Source organism: Camelina sativa, chromosome 13 (assembly GCF_030686135.1).
Source record: "Camelina sativa cultivar CO46 ecotype springtype chromosome 13, ASM3068613v1".
Classification (NCBI taxonomy): domain Eukaryota; kingdom Viridiplantae; phylum Streptophyta; class Magnoliopsida; order Brassicales; family Brassicaceae; genus Camelina; species Camelina sativa.
In genome coordinates this window covers 22,234,563-22,249,516 of record NC_141892.1, presented here as the reverse complement: position 1 = coordinate 22,249,516, position 14,954 = coordinate 22,234,563, and the positions used below count along the sequence as shown (strand labels likewise).

General features: G+C 34.3%; 3 protein-coding genes across 4 annotated transcripts; 2 read left to right on the top strand and 1 right to left on the bottom strand.

The window, feature by feature from the left end:
* Positions 1 to 1,229: 1,229 nt before the first annotated feature.
* LOC104737161 (osmotin-like protein OSM34) lies at positions 1,230 to 2,289 on the top strand. Its single transcript, XM_010457273.3, has 2 exons — positions 1,230 to 1,714; positions 1,836 to 2,289. Exons 1-2 carry the CDS (start codon positions 1,320 to 1,322, stop codon positions 2,110 to 2,112), a joined length of 672 nt encoding a protein of 223 aa, XP_010455575.1. The 5' UTR covers positions 1,230 to 1,319; the 3' UTR covers positions 2,113 to 2,289.
* Positions 2,290 to 2,361: 72 nt separating this feature from the next.
* On the bottom strand, positions 2,362 to 4,698 carry LOC104737160 (serine racemase). Of its 2 annotated transcripts, none has more exons than XM_010457271.3 (6): positions 4,548 to 4,698; positions 3,966 to 4,131; positions 3,768 to 3,854; positions 3,406 to 3,636; positions 2,834 to 3,094; positions 2,362 to 2,744 (listed from the first exon to the last, which is right to left on the bottom strand). In XM_010457271.3, exons 2-6 carry the CDS (start codon positions 4,127 to 4,129, stop codon positions 2,492 to 2,494), a joined length of 996 nt encoding a protein of 331 aa, XP_010455573.1. In that variant the 5' UTR covers positions 4,130 to 4,131; positions 4,548 to 4,698; the 3' UTR covers positions 2,362 to 2,491. The 2 variants fall into 2 exon arrangements, with proteins under 2 accessions (XP_010455573.1, XP_010455574.1); XM_010457272.3 differs by having other exon boundaries at positions 4,241 to 4,641.
* Positions 4,699 to 9,948: 5,250 nt separating this feature from the next.
* On the top strand, positions 9,949 to 14,426 carry LOC104737159 (multiple C2 domain and transmembrane region protein 7). The gene is made up of 5 exons (XM_010457270.2): positions 9,949 to 10,701; positions 11,182 to 11,633; positions 11,709 to 12,098; positions 12,424 to 12,755; positions 12,848 to 14,426. Exons 1-5 carry the CDS (start codon positions 10,233 to 10,235, stop codon positions 14,247 to 14,249), a joined length of 3,045 nt encoding a protein of 1,014 aa, XP_010455572.1. The 5' UTR covers positions 9,949 to 10,232; the 3' UTR covers positions 14,250 to 14,426.
* The last annotated feature ends 528 nt before the right edge of the window (positions 14,427 to 14,954 follow it).

Below are 14,954 nucleotides of genomic sequence, written 5' to 3'. Positions count from 1 at the left end.
TACACATGGTAGTACTTTGGTGTGATCCCCTAGGGCAGACTGGATCAGCCGATCGGGTATATATAAAAAAAAGAACTCTTTTGCTTGAGTTTCTCCCAAGTCCCAACGTATTAGAAAATTACTTAGCCAGATGGTTTCGTTATTTCTAACAGTAAAACATCGAAGCGGGTTCCACGATGCTTTTTATTGCTTCACAAGAGTTTCTATTTCCCTACTTGCATGTATCTTCAATTCTTTCAATCTCTATGTTTTGCATTGTAATTTTGAAATTATGTAGCAAGATGAATAAAAGTATTATAAATATATAAAAAGGTCATGAGAGATGGGTGAACCTTACAATGTTCATGTATGGGTGTGTTGCTACGAACAAGAAGAAATTTTACGTATTCAAGCTTAACAAACAATGTACGCTATAAGGTTGCAAGTATATGATTCTATATGCTTTGATGATTATTGTATAGGTATATGTGATGGACTTTACTGAGTAATCCTCTTTTCTTTCTTTGTCAAGTTAAGATGAGAATTCTGAATAGTTATGTAAATCTTCATCTCACTGTGTGGTTCAAGGACTCCAGTTATTATTTGAGACCTGTTTTAGTATCTATATTGGTTTTATGACGACGTTTTTAAGAGTAGTGACTTGTGAGGAAGACAAGTTTAACCTAGTGGTTTTCAATGAAGAAAGTTTCTGAAAATAAGATTTAAAAAGGCATGTGGCATCCCATCTCTGAGGTAAAAGGAGACGGATGTCACTTATTTTAAGACTGATGTTTGTTAAGATTTCAGAATGTGTAATCTCAATTTTGTGTGGATCTTAAAAAAGTTCTGAAACTTTATGTGGTTTAAGTTTTGATCTAGAAACTTGGTTAAACCATAGATCCATCACCCCCAAAAACCAAGAAATCCACTTGTCATTTATCTTAGACACACCAATCTAAAAACAAAACTTTTGTGTTCGTCAATAACATAGTAAAGTCTCCCAATAGACAAAATTAGTACACATAAAGGTGTATGTGGTTTTGCATTATTGGAGCACAAATTGACTTAGAAGAAGTTACCTTAACTGAAGTCTTTGTATTCGGGCTTAGCCTAGTGGCTAGTGGACACAATGGTCCATATATCCCACTAACATCATTAACGAATGAAATCCAGGCTAGCTAAAATTTCTAACGTATAACTTCAGCTGGAATCATACAGTTTGAAAAATTTTACGTAGTTCAAAATTACAGAAATAACCCCTTACCTCAATATAAAACCCATGATAAATATTAACAAAAAGATCAGACACACACACATAAAAGTAATAGAACCAGCAAGAGATGGCAAACATCTCTCACTCGACGTTCATATTCTCCATCATTTTCCTCATCTCCACTGCGACGGCTGCCACATTCGACATCCTTAACCGATGTAGCTACACCGTGTGGGCAGCCGCTAGCCCTGGAGGAGGTCGGCGTCTAAATGCTGGCCAGTCATGGAGATTAGATGTTGCGGCCGGCACTAAAATGGCGCGGATTTGGGGTCGGACCAACTGTAACTTTGATTCCTCGGGTCGTGGCCGATGCGAAACCGGTGATTGTAGTGGTGGACTTCAATGTACTGGTTGGGGCCAGCCTCCAAACACGTTGGCTGAGTATGCTTTAAACCAATACAATAACTTAGACTTCTATGACATCTCACTTGTCGATGGATTTAACATCCCTATGGAGTTTAGGTAAGAGAATATATCATCATAAATATAAATATGAAAAATTTCCCAAAAGCAATTTTCTTTGTCTATATTTCAAAATGTTTCATTATGATAATCTTTTGTCGGTGTGTTGTATTGTTTCCAGCCCAACAAGCTCGAATTGCAAGCGGATAATATGTAATGCGGACATAAACGGACAGTGTCCGAACGAGTTGAGAGCCCCGGGCGGTTGCAATAACCCGTGTACGGTTTATAGGTCAAACCAGTATTGTTGTACGAACGGGCAAGGTTCATGTAGTAGCACTGGATTCTCAAGATTCTTCAAACAGAGATGTCCCGACGCCTACAGCTATCCACAAGACGACCCGACTAGCACTTTCACTTGTACCAACACTAACTACAGGGTCGTGTTTTGTCCTTAGGGCTAAGCCCCGTGCTCCTGGTCTCACCAGCTCTTCTTTGCTTACCAAGGAGCATTAAATAATTAAGAGCCTCGTCTATGTTGTATGTGTGTATGTACGTAGATATGCGTACGCGTGTGATCACTATCTACGATCATGGATAATAATGAAGCAATAATAATCACTCTGTACTCCAAATTTTATGGTCTACGTCTAGAGATGTTTGTCAACTGTAACACTCCATCTAGGCTAAAAGAGTAAAAGTATCCCTTTGGTTACAAAATCAACCTCAAATTAAATCACTTTTACAAACCACAAATAACAATAAACAAGAATCCGTGGTACAATAATCACTGATAACTAAGGAGAGCAGTGAAGCAAATGCTATAAACAAAGATGTTTACTCTGAACTCTTAAACGAAGCCCATAGAGAGCCTAAATCAACATTACCTCCGGAGAGGACAATTCCTATGTTTTTGCAATCACTCAAAGAAGGATTGCTACGGAAACTATTTGATAAAACAGCTGCTAGACCAATAGCCCCACTTGGTTCTATAGAGACCTTTAGTATCTCATAGCACATTCTCATTGCTTCAATTATTTCACAATCTTCCAAGGTTATCACATCATCTACCAGGTCTCTCACCACCGGCCTGATAGCATATAAGACGTTTTTAGAAGGAATGATACAGATTTTGAAACAATTTAGCCATTTAGGTTATAAGAGTAAGAATTAATTTACCATGTCAAATCTCCCAGAGAAGCTCGAAGGCCATCGGCTATTGTATTAGTCACAGGTAAAGTGATGATTTTACCAGCGACCTTAGACTGAGCCGCATCATCAGCTCCTTTAGGTTCAGCGGCTACAATTCGGATGCTAGGCTTAATCGACTTGGCAGCAAGCGCCACACCAGATATCAATCCACCACCGCTTATCGGCACAACTATAGCATCAATCTCTTGGATTTGCTCTAGCAGTTCCAATGCAATTGTACCCTGACCACTGTTACAAGAACCATAACCTGAACTAAATACTCACCATAATGCATTTAAGGCAGAAAAATGAGAGTTATCTCGTCAAAGAACAAGGAATCCCATATTAAAACAGAGATGATTCCTTCAACATAGTATTATTCCTAATATGCACTTTTGTGTAAGAAAATTGAAATAACTTTTAGAGGATATAGTTCCCTGTTGTGTGAATGAGCCCACTCAAGAGATTCAAAGTTCTATCTTTCTAGCAAAATAAGGCTTTAGTGAGTAACATACATTTGAGAACTGAACATATAACACCAACATAGAGAAGCAGAATACCTGATAATGCGTCCATCATTATATGGGTGGATGAGAACTGAACCTGTTTCCTGCAAAACTTTTGAAGCTACTGTCTCTCTAGAAGACATAGTTGATTCACTCCATATAACCTTACCACCATAACGGATCACATTATCAACTTTGCACTGTGGAGCACCTTTGGGTACAACAATATACGCCGGGATTCCCTGCATCTTCGCAGCCAAAGACAACGCAGCAGCATGGTTTCCACTGATAGAAGAAATCAACAGTAAGAGAGATGAACACTACTAAGTCTATCAGTTTCTATAAGGCACAAACGATATCAGTAAACAATAAAAGCATTAATCTTTCATAGTATGGAAACAAAACTCTTACAAAACCTGCTGTGTGTTACAACCCCTTTGGCTGCTTGTTCAGGATCAAGCGACAAAACAGCATTGCAAGCTCCACGGAATTTGAAAGCTCCACTGATTTTCACATTAAACAGAAATACAAAATGATCAAATATTCGAAACAGAGGAAAATGAGAGAATCTCTTCACTGAAATTAAAGCATTGGTGCTAAGTCAGCCCCCTCACCCTTTCTGAAAGCACTCACACTTAAAGAACAAGCTTCTTCCGGAGATTATATTCAAAGATTCAGATGTTAACACCGGAGTTATGTGTATATAAGGCTTAATACGCTCATGAGCTTCCTTTATGGTAGATATATCAGCAGCATACTTCTCTCTATTTGCTTCCATTTCTAAAAATATACAAACAAACTTCATCATCACTTAATCAACATCCTACTTATCAGAAACAACATATTCTCGCTCATCCAACATTACTTCAAATTTGAGTAAAAATGTTACCTTGAAACTGCAAAAGTGGTTAATTACAAAAAGCTTCTTGCTTGCTTACAAAAAGACTGAAACTTTTCAATGTCAAAAGCGTTTTGCTTACAAAAGACTGAAACTTTTCAATGTCAAAAGCTTTTTGCTTACAAAAGACTGAAACTTTTCAATGTCAAAAGCTTCAGCATATGACATTTGCAATTTACAGTTACAGTTTCGATTAATAAACCCTTAAGCATCAGAAACACACGAATTGAAAACAAAGGAGAGTCCAAGTCCCCAAACCTGTAAGTAATTGAAACGAAGAAAAGAGAAAAGAACAAACCTAGTTTCTCAAATTAGGTCTTAGAAATTGGGAATTTTCAAATTTTCCCAGTTTCAATGGAGTTACAGATTCGAGAGGACGTCGACGTTTCTTCAAAGACAGGACGATGTTATGGAACTATAAAATAGAACGTCATGCTGGTTTTTGTCACAAGAAACGTCATGCATTGTCTGTCTATATTAATAAAACTATCACACACTGTACATATTTTATAGTCCATGTGCTTTTTACGTTGACTGCTCTAGTAGAATAGGTGAGGAGACAACAAGTGGGAGAAGAGATGAGATCAGCGGAAATCCAAATCTTTCAAATTTCAATCATGTGAGTTAGGAAAAGAATTTGTTTACATTTTATATTGATCATCTGACCAAATCATTCAATCTCATATGATTTAAGTTGACTATTTTCTTCACTAAAACATTTTATATCCGTTCTAAACGGTTAACTGTCTACAAATTTTTTTGTTACTATGGTAATTTTACATACTTTGAGGCTTTGAGCAGTTCAAAGCATGAATGTTGGAAACTGGTATAATGAACTAAAATATACGTTTTCATCTTCTTCATTGCATGGAAAGAACTAAGGATCATAGGATGTCTTAAGATTAGGATTTTGATGGGACAGAAGTTAAATCGTTGTATGGGAGTCCATAAAAATCTAAAGTCCCGCTTCCTTAATATATATATGCATGCACACAAATGTATTTCGGATGATAAAATAGTCTCTTTAATCATCACTAGATTTTAATATGTTTTTTTGGATATTACAAATAATAGCTTCAAAATTCAATATTTATTTAATTGGTAATGATTTAATTATGTATATCTTACAAATAAAAAATTACTCTACCGAATGTATTCTGAATTAATAATATGGAAATTTTATTTACTTAGCCTAGTACTACAACTATCGGTGGAAATTTATATCCTATGAGCTCTGAGCTCAATACGTAAGTCAAACAAACTCATGTGACATCAGCGTTTTTCTAGGATCTTTACCTTAAATGGTGGATCAAATTGTTTCTTTTAGATATGCATGCATGAATGAAGTCTTGACCTTTTTGTATACGCCTCTGCATTTATTTCGGTATAATAATATGGTTTTTCATCTTTAATATATATTTTGTCTTGAATCCATCTCATCCGATCAACAAAAAGAGGGGAAAGAGTTGACCTTTTTTCTCTATGTTAGGTAGTAGTTCGTGTATATATATGCTGGTTTTGTAAAATTAGTTGTGTTAATGAATTTTAATTCATTTAATAATTATAAAAGTATCAACAAATAAATTTTCAAAATGTTCATAACATTTTTAACACTTTTATTTATTCAAATTATACAACACCAAATGTTTTAATTTACATAAATATTAATCATATTTACCTATCTCTTGAATTTATTCACTTTTGTTGTTAAATTTTGATAATAGTTTTTAAGTATTTTTGAACATTGAGGTAAAAAATTAGTGATAGAAATCAAAATATACTAAAATATTCAAAACCTTTAGTCTAAGTTGTTCATATAAACTAACACATTACATAAAATATCTTTTAACTAAAATTCAAATATTTTATATGTAACAAATTAATATATTTCCCATAAAATCATATGATGTACAATCAAAAGGTAACATTCTTAATCTATTTTATATTCCACTTAATTTAAGTTATATTGCTAGGTTTAGTTCTAATGGTTTCATCTTTACAGTATAAGCTAGACTGGAACTACAATATCAGATCGTTTTTTCTTTTAATTTAATTAAGAAAACCCTTAAACCACAAAATTTAAAGAAAATAAACATATAATGATTTTAATTAAATAAATGTTGGATCACAAAACATTGCAGTCAATCATCTTTAATCTCAGTTAAAATCCCAGATAAAAACGAAAACTTATTTTTCGTATATTCAATTGGAATAATGGAAAGAGAAAATAATCAAATTAATCAAATATGCCATGTATTGTATTATTTCTCAAGATAAATGCCATTTCAATTTAACATTCTCTAAAATGTCAGAGACACTTTGATTCACTGAACATGACAAAATTACCCTTATATTATCTTTCTTCTTTTCTCACATCTCGATCTCTCATATCTCTCTATCTTCTTCTCTCCTCTTTCTTTTTTCAATAACAAAGAAATCATTTCATGGATTTGAAAAAAAAATTCTGATGACCGTTTCATCAGAATCACTTCACGAGAGAGAGATAGGAACTGAATTGTAACAGCAAAGACCGAATCAGTGAAGAGGCGTTTACAAATGGTGGAGCAACAACGATATCCCATCTCTCACACCTTCAACTATTCATTTTCTTCCATCTCTCTCTCTCTCAAAACCTTCATATCTCTTTTAAGTTTCTTATGTTTGTTTCCTTCTCTATACAACTTTAATGGACCAGATCTTAAATCTGACCCGTTATTTTTTCTGATGGAACAAATTCGATGGACTAAAGAGTTGTATAGAGAAGGAAAGTAACAAAAAAAAATGTGAAACCCGCAGCAATCTACAACCAAACCAAACAGGGTTTAACACCAAGAACCAAATTCAATCAAACAAAAAAACGGACAAGAGAGTTTTCTCTGATTGATTAGTTAGAAACCCCAACTGATCACGATGGTTACGATCAGTGTTCTAGCGATCATGAGAAGGGCCATGAATATAGTTATGCTTGTTGTGTTGCTGCCTGGGAGGATCCCTGATAGAGCTAGAGTTGTTCTGTCCTTGCCTGAGAGTGAGAGTACTATAGTTGTAGTTCTTTCCAAGAGTGTTTGGATATTGACCAGGGTTATTGTTGGCATAGAGGAGGGTTATGGTTACGGCGAGGATCCCTTTGCCTGTTCTGTCCAAGGGTGTTTAGATATTTACCAGTGGGTTGTTGTTGGCTTAGAGGAAGGTTCTGGTTCTGGCGAATGATTTGCTTGTTCTGTTTTGGACCACCCTCATGAGCGTTATTTCCAAAGTTGTTTTGCCTTCTTTGATACTCGGAGTATGAAGCATCAAGCTGGTACATATAATGTTCAGGCACAATAACACATTTAAGCAACACATAAAACAGGAGACTAGTGGTGATACGTCTGCGGTAGTGAGACTACTACGGCGCTTGTGAGCATCATGGTGACCATCCATCTAGACATATGTAAAATTCAAATTACCCAAACAATTTACATTTCCAGACAGAAGCAAATGTTCGGTAATGGTACTAAGATGGCAGCGGCGGTAATCATCATGGCCATTCATCTACAGCATATGAAAAATTTCAGTTTACCCAAACAATTCCAGACAGAAAATGTTTGAAACCATAATCCTAATCTAGGCAGTAGTTTGTATATAGATATGCTGATTTTGTAAAATTAGTTGTGTTAATGAATTTTAATTCATTTAATAATTATAAAAGTATCAACAAATAAATTTTCTAAATGTTCATAACATTTTTAACAATTTTATTTATTCAAATTGTATAACACCAAATTTTTTAATTATATAAATATTAATCATATTTACCTATCTCATGAATTTATTCATTTTATTGTTAAATTTTGATAATAGTTTTTAAGTATTTTTGAACATTGAGGTAAAAAATTAGTGATAGAAATGAAAATATACTAAAATATTCAAAACCTTTAGTCTAAGTTGTTCATATAAACTAACACATTACATAAAATATCTTTTAACTAAAATTCAAAGTATTTTATATGTAACAAATTAATATATTTCCTATAAAATCATATGATGTACAATCAAAAGCTAACATTCTTAATCTATTTTATATTCCACTTAATTTATGTTATATTGATAGGTTTACTTCTAATGGTTTCATCTTTACAGTATAAGTTTGACTGAAAATAGAATATCAAATCATTTTTTCTTTTAATTTAATTAGAAAAACCCTTCAACCATAAAAAATTTAAAAAATAATCTTATAATGATTTTAATTAATTAAATGTTGGATCACAAAACAAAATACAATGATGAGTATGCTAAAAATATATATTACAAATTTTGTTGAGATAACAATTTAAATAGTTAAATATTGAAATTTTATGTGAGTTGACAAAAGAATAGTTGTTTGAGAAACTTCAAATATAAGAAAATACCACAAATAATAGATTTGCAAATGATTTTTGAAAAATGCAATGTACAAAAATGTCACTAAACAATCAATATTTTTAAAAATAGTTTTATAGTTCTCAAAAAGACACCAATAAGCTGTTTCGAAATGTGGTTGGTTTTGGCAGTGAGGCTTCATAATGAAGAAAAAAAACAATATCAATAATGGAGATGGTAATTTAACTTTTTACAATTTTAATGTTGTGTTCTTATGTAGGAAAGTTGATGCATTGTCGAAGATGAATAGTCCAAAAATCAGTATGCCTAATGTGAGGAATAATACATTGATTTAACATCCAACATTGTAGCCAATCATCTTTTAATCTCAGTTAGAATCTCATATAAAAACGACAGCTTATTTCGTATATTCAATTGGAATAACGGAAAAGATAAACGATTTGAAAATCTCTAACTTTTATAGCAACCCAATGTATATTATTTGAATTCAATACATGTATAGAATTTGTTTGATTAGCTTGTAACCCGAATCCATACCACTTATGAAAAAGCCGAAACCATTATCATAAAATAATTTTAACAAATTCCACCCAAAAAAAACAACAACAAAAAAAATCAATATTTTGCCATTGTATTTATATATACCATTTATGGAGGAATTATAAGTAAGGAATACTGTTAATCTATTGTCTTCAAAAATATAAAAACCTCTAAACCACTAGATCTGAATTAAATAATTATTATAATTATTTTTATATAACTATATGTTGGATCACAAAAGCTAAATCTAATGATGAATATACTAAAAATATATATTAGAAAAAATTAAAGATAAGAGAGAGTTAAGGATATTTTATCTGATAAATCTATTACATTTTTTTTTCAAAACATTGCATACTTATAAATAAAGAAACCATACATTAATATGTAAGAAAATAATAAAACATCCAAATTAAATAATAGTGGTAACTTCTTTATCTTGATTTCTTTATTGTGTGCATAATTAATATTTTTGAATCTGCATAGTCTTAATATTACCATCAAAATTGTATAATTGATATGTAACTTAAAATTAAAAGATATTGAAAAACAAAGAAGAGTGAACTATAAGAAGCCTTACTATTTTATATATAACTCTGTTAAAGAATTATTCTTTTCTTTGTACTTATTATTTTCTTCTATATACTTTCAAAAATTAACTATAGGTTGAGGTACACCATATCGTATTTATAACTCATGTCAATATATTAAGGCACACCATATCATATTAATTTATAAAATTAATATGCATTATTATACATGTATACAATAAAGTCGGTTCTGATTTTTTCCAAGATGAGAAACATTTAAGAAAATCCCAAGAAACTGTGTCTACCCTTACTTGAAATCTAAGTTGGTCTTTCCATAATTATTTAATTTTTCTCCACAACTTAGACATAATACTAATGAATGCATATGCATGTGCAAATAATATTATAATGTAGTATATAATTTCAAGAACCTTTTATCAAGATTGAAGTTGTGAGCTTGATTCTACTACAAGTTTCTCTTCACTTCAATGTGATTCTTCAACAGATCAAACAAAGTTTTCGACAAATTCAAGAGAAGAAGATCGACGGTCATGATGATGAGCAATCTAAAACTTGGCGTGGACGTGATCGGAGCACACAATCTCTTCCCAAAAGACGGGCAAGGTACATCAAACGCTTACGTCGAGCTTTACTTCGACGGTCAGAAGCACCGAACAACGATCAAAGATCGTGACTTAAACCCGGTTTGGAACGAGAGTTTCTTCTTTAACATCTCAGATCCATCTCGTCTTCACTATCTCAATCTTGAAGCTCAAGCTTATAGCCACAACAGATCTACAAATGGACGTTCCTTCCTTGGCAAGGTATCTCTCTCAGGGACCTCTTTTGTTCCTCATTCTGATGCTGTTGTTCTTCACTTTCCCATGGAGAGACGTGGTATCTTCTCTCGTGTGAGAGGTGAGCTAGGTTTGAAAGTTTACATAACCGACGAGGCTTCTTTAAAATCCTCTGCTGCTTCTAATGATCATCAAGATAATCTTGATCCGGGGCTCCCAAGAGGTATTAAATTCAGCTCTGATGATACCATTCGTTGATTGGGAAGGGCATTTGATTTTTTTTTTGTGGTCCGGATTTTGGTTCTTGAGAGTTGGGAGTCAAATTAAACCTTAGTGCTTTCTCAAAATTTTCATGAATTAGAAATAATTTTTATAAACAACATAATAAATACGAATTTCATGATTTTGTAATCAATTGTAATTAAATAAGTTAAGAAGTGGTGGGCATTTAAATAAATCTTTAAAATATGATTCTCCGTTTATTCAATTGTATTTGCTTACACTAAATTTTGGATCTTGTTTAATTTCGATCCGGTTTGTTCTGCTATAAAAAAATATACTAAAATAAGTGGTAATATAAACAAATACTTATTCAATTTAGATGTAAAATTTGGTTCAGTTTAGTTTGATTTATTTGTTTGTTACGATTGTTTAGAACAACAGTGTAGTTTACTTGAACTATTTTTTTTTAAATGTGTAACAGTTTCAGCAATGAAGGTAGAACATAGATCCGACAAACGACATGTCTTTTACAATCTCCCGAACAATGCTCAAGAACATCAACAACAACAACATCCACAAGGGTCTAACCAACCCTCTTCCTCAGCCGCTGAACCGGATCATAATAATGAACATCATAACCATTATGTGCCAAAGCACCAAGTAGACGAAATGAGACCCCAACCACCACCACCTTCAAAGCTAGTTCATGCGCATTCTATTGCTTCGGCTCAGCCAGCAGATTTCGCCCTTAAGGAAACAAGCCCGCATCTTGGTGGTGGAAGAGTCGTTGGTGGGCGTGTTATCCACAAAGACAAAACCGCTACGAGTACTTATGATCTTGTCGAGAGAATGTATTTCCTCTATGTCCGCGTAGTCAAAGCTCGTGAACTACCAATAATGGATATAACAGGAAGTGTTGATCCTTTTGTCGAGGTAACTAATGTATCATTAAAAAAAACTTTACTCAAATCAAGAATTGTTTTTTCTAAAGATATTTTGTTTTTATAGGTGAAAGTGGGGAACTACAAAGGAATCACAAGACATTTTGAGAAGAGACAACATCCGGAATGGAATCAAGTGTTTGCATTCGCGAAAGAGCGAATGCAAGCCTCGATGTTGGAAGTAGTGGTTAAGGACAAAGATCTTTTGAAAGACGATTATGTCGGGTTTGTTCGGTTTGACATTAACGATATCCCTCTTCGTGTGCCTCCTGATAGCCCTCTTGCTCCGCAATGGTATAGATTAGAGGACAAGAAAGGGGAGAAGATCAAGGGCGAGCTAATGCTCGCTGTTTGGATTGGTACACAAGCGGATGAAGCTTTCTCTGATGCTTGGCATTCTGATACTGCAATGCCTGTTGATTGTTCTCCAGCCATCTCTGCCGTTCTTCGCTCAAAGGTACAATGACCTTGATTTTATATTTTTATTGTTTATATTTATAGTGATGCATTCTTTTCAAATTAAAAACCAAGATTCTAATGTAAATTGTAAGCGTAAACACCAAACTCATATGAAAGAAAGAAAGAAAGAAAGAAAAAAAGTGTTTCCCATAATTTATCTGATAAAAATGCCAATGTTTAATATATTTATTCTGAATATTTAACACGTAAATTCAATGTAGCTAGATATTAATTTTGTGATTACAAATTTTATTGATGTCACGTTGCTTTTGTTGAATCTGAAGCAAATAATTTAATAGTGATTGTTCTTTGTTTAAGAATAGGTCTACCATGCGCCTCGTCTATGGTACGTGCGTGTGAACGTGATCGAAGCACAAGACTTGATTCCGACAGACAAAACTAGGTTCCCTGATGTTTATGTCAAAGCGCAGCTAGGAAACCAAGTCATGAAGACCAGGCCCTGCCAAGCTCGAACCCTTGGTGCGGTATGGAACGAAGACTTTTTGTTTGTTGTTGCGGAGCCCTTTGAAGACCATTTGGTTCTCACTGTCGAGGACCGGGTGGCTCCAGGAAAGGATGAGATAGTTGGTCGTACTTACATTCCTTTAAACACAGTAGAGAAGCGAGCTGATGACCATATGATACATGCCCGGTGGTAAGGCTTCTACTTACGATTCTAGACGCATAATAGATAAAATTTAAAGGTTTTATATATTTTGTGGTTTTGATAAAAATGTGTTTTGATAGGTTTAATCTAGAGAGACCAGTTGTTGTAGATGTGGATCAGCTCAAGAGAGAAAAATTCTCAATGAGGATTCATCTCCGAGTTTGTCTTGAAGGAGGATACCATGTTTTGGATGAGTCAACTCATTACAGCAGCGATCTCCGCCCATCCGCTAGACCGCTCTGGAGACAACCGATTGGAGTACTTGAGCTTGGGATTCTAAACGCTGTTGGACTTCACCCGATGAAAACTAGAGAAGGAAGAGGAACCTCTGACACTTTCTGCGTTGGAAAATACGGCCAAAAATGGGTTAGAACGAGGACAATGGTGGATAACTTGAGCCCCAAGTATAACGAGCAGTATACGTGGGAAGTATTTGATCCAGCTACGGTTTTAACCGTTGGTGTGTTTGATAATGGACAGATCGGTGAAAAGGGAAACAGAGATGTGAAGATTGGGAAGATCCGTATAAGGTTGTCTACTTTAGAGACCGGAAGAATCTACACACATTCTTATCCGTTGCTTGTTCTTCACCCTACTGGGGTAAAGAAGATGGGGGAGCTGCATATGGCTGTGAGGTTCACATGCATCTCGTTTGCAAACATGCTTTACCAATACACAAAACCGCTTTTGCCCAAAATGCATTACGTAAGACCATTCTCGGTTATGCAGCAGGACATGCTTCGGCACCAAGCAGTGAATATAGTGGCTGCACGGCTAGGCAGAGCAGAGCCTCCTCTAAGGAAAGAGATCATTGAGTTTATGTCGGACACAGATTCACATCTGTGGAGTATGCGTAAGAGCAAAGCCAATTTCTTCAGGATGATGACAGTTTTCTCTGGCGTCATCGCGGTTGGGAAGTGGTTTTCCGACATTTGCTCGTGGAGAAACCCAATCACGACAGTTCTCGTTCATGTTCTGTTTCTGATGCTTGTCTGTCTCCCAGAACTGATCCTACCAACAATGTTTCTCTACATGTTTCTCATCGGGCTTTGGAACTACCGTTTTAGACCGCGTTATCCACCGCACATGAACACGAAAATCTCTCAGGCTGAGGCGGTCCATCCAGACGAGCTTGACGAGGAGTTTGATACGTTTCCAACCACCAGAAGCCCTGACATGGTGCGGTTAAGGTATGACCGGCTTAGAAGCGTGGCCGGGAGGATTCAAACCGTGATTGGAGATCTTGCAACGCAAGGAGAGCGTTTTCAAGCACTTTTAAGCTGGAGAGATCCACGCGCGACCGCAATATTTGTTATATTTTGCTTTCTTGCGGCCATTGTTTTCTTCATAACACCGATTCAGATCGTTGTAGCGTTGGCTGGTTTCTTCACGATGAGGCACCCAAGGTTCCGGCACCGGCTTCCTTCTGTTCCAGTTAACTTCTTCCGCCGCTTGCCTGCCCGAACGGATAGTATGCTTTAGCTCTAAAAGTCCCCTTTTATATTGGCTGCATGTATTTTTATTCTAATATTCTCATTGGTGAATGATAGATATATGCTATTTTATTTTGAATTTCGATTTATTTTAGCTACAAGTTTGTTCATTTGAAAACGTTCTATAGTTTATTTAATGGATCGTATTCATGAGTGTGTTTCCTTTTCAAGAATAGTTTTAAGAATCAGAAAGCATCAACGTGTCCAAGATTCCCAGTTTGGTACGTACAGGAAACGAAATTCGCCTAATTAAAGTTTGTCTTCTTTATTTTTTTTTTTTTTTCATTTTTGTGAGCTTCTAGATTCGACTATTTAGATAGAGAACTCCAAATCCAAGTATATATATATATATATATATATATATATATATATACATTTTTTTTTTCAGATGTGAAGCATATTTTATATTTCACACCTATCCGGTCTAAAAGAAGTTCATATATATTTACTAATGCACAAAAAAATTAAATACGAACAACAATAAGAACATTTAAGTTTTTCAAAAATATAATATTTTTAAGTTTTATCAACGAAAAGTATAATTTAATTTATTTTTTTAAAATCATCAAAAAAAATTAGTTTTTAATTTTTCAAAAATAGTACAAACACAAAAGTTGTTTTTTTGTAGGTTTAGAAATTAATTTTTTGGATTTGTATTAAATTTTTTAAAATTTAAAGTATAATTTTAAAATTA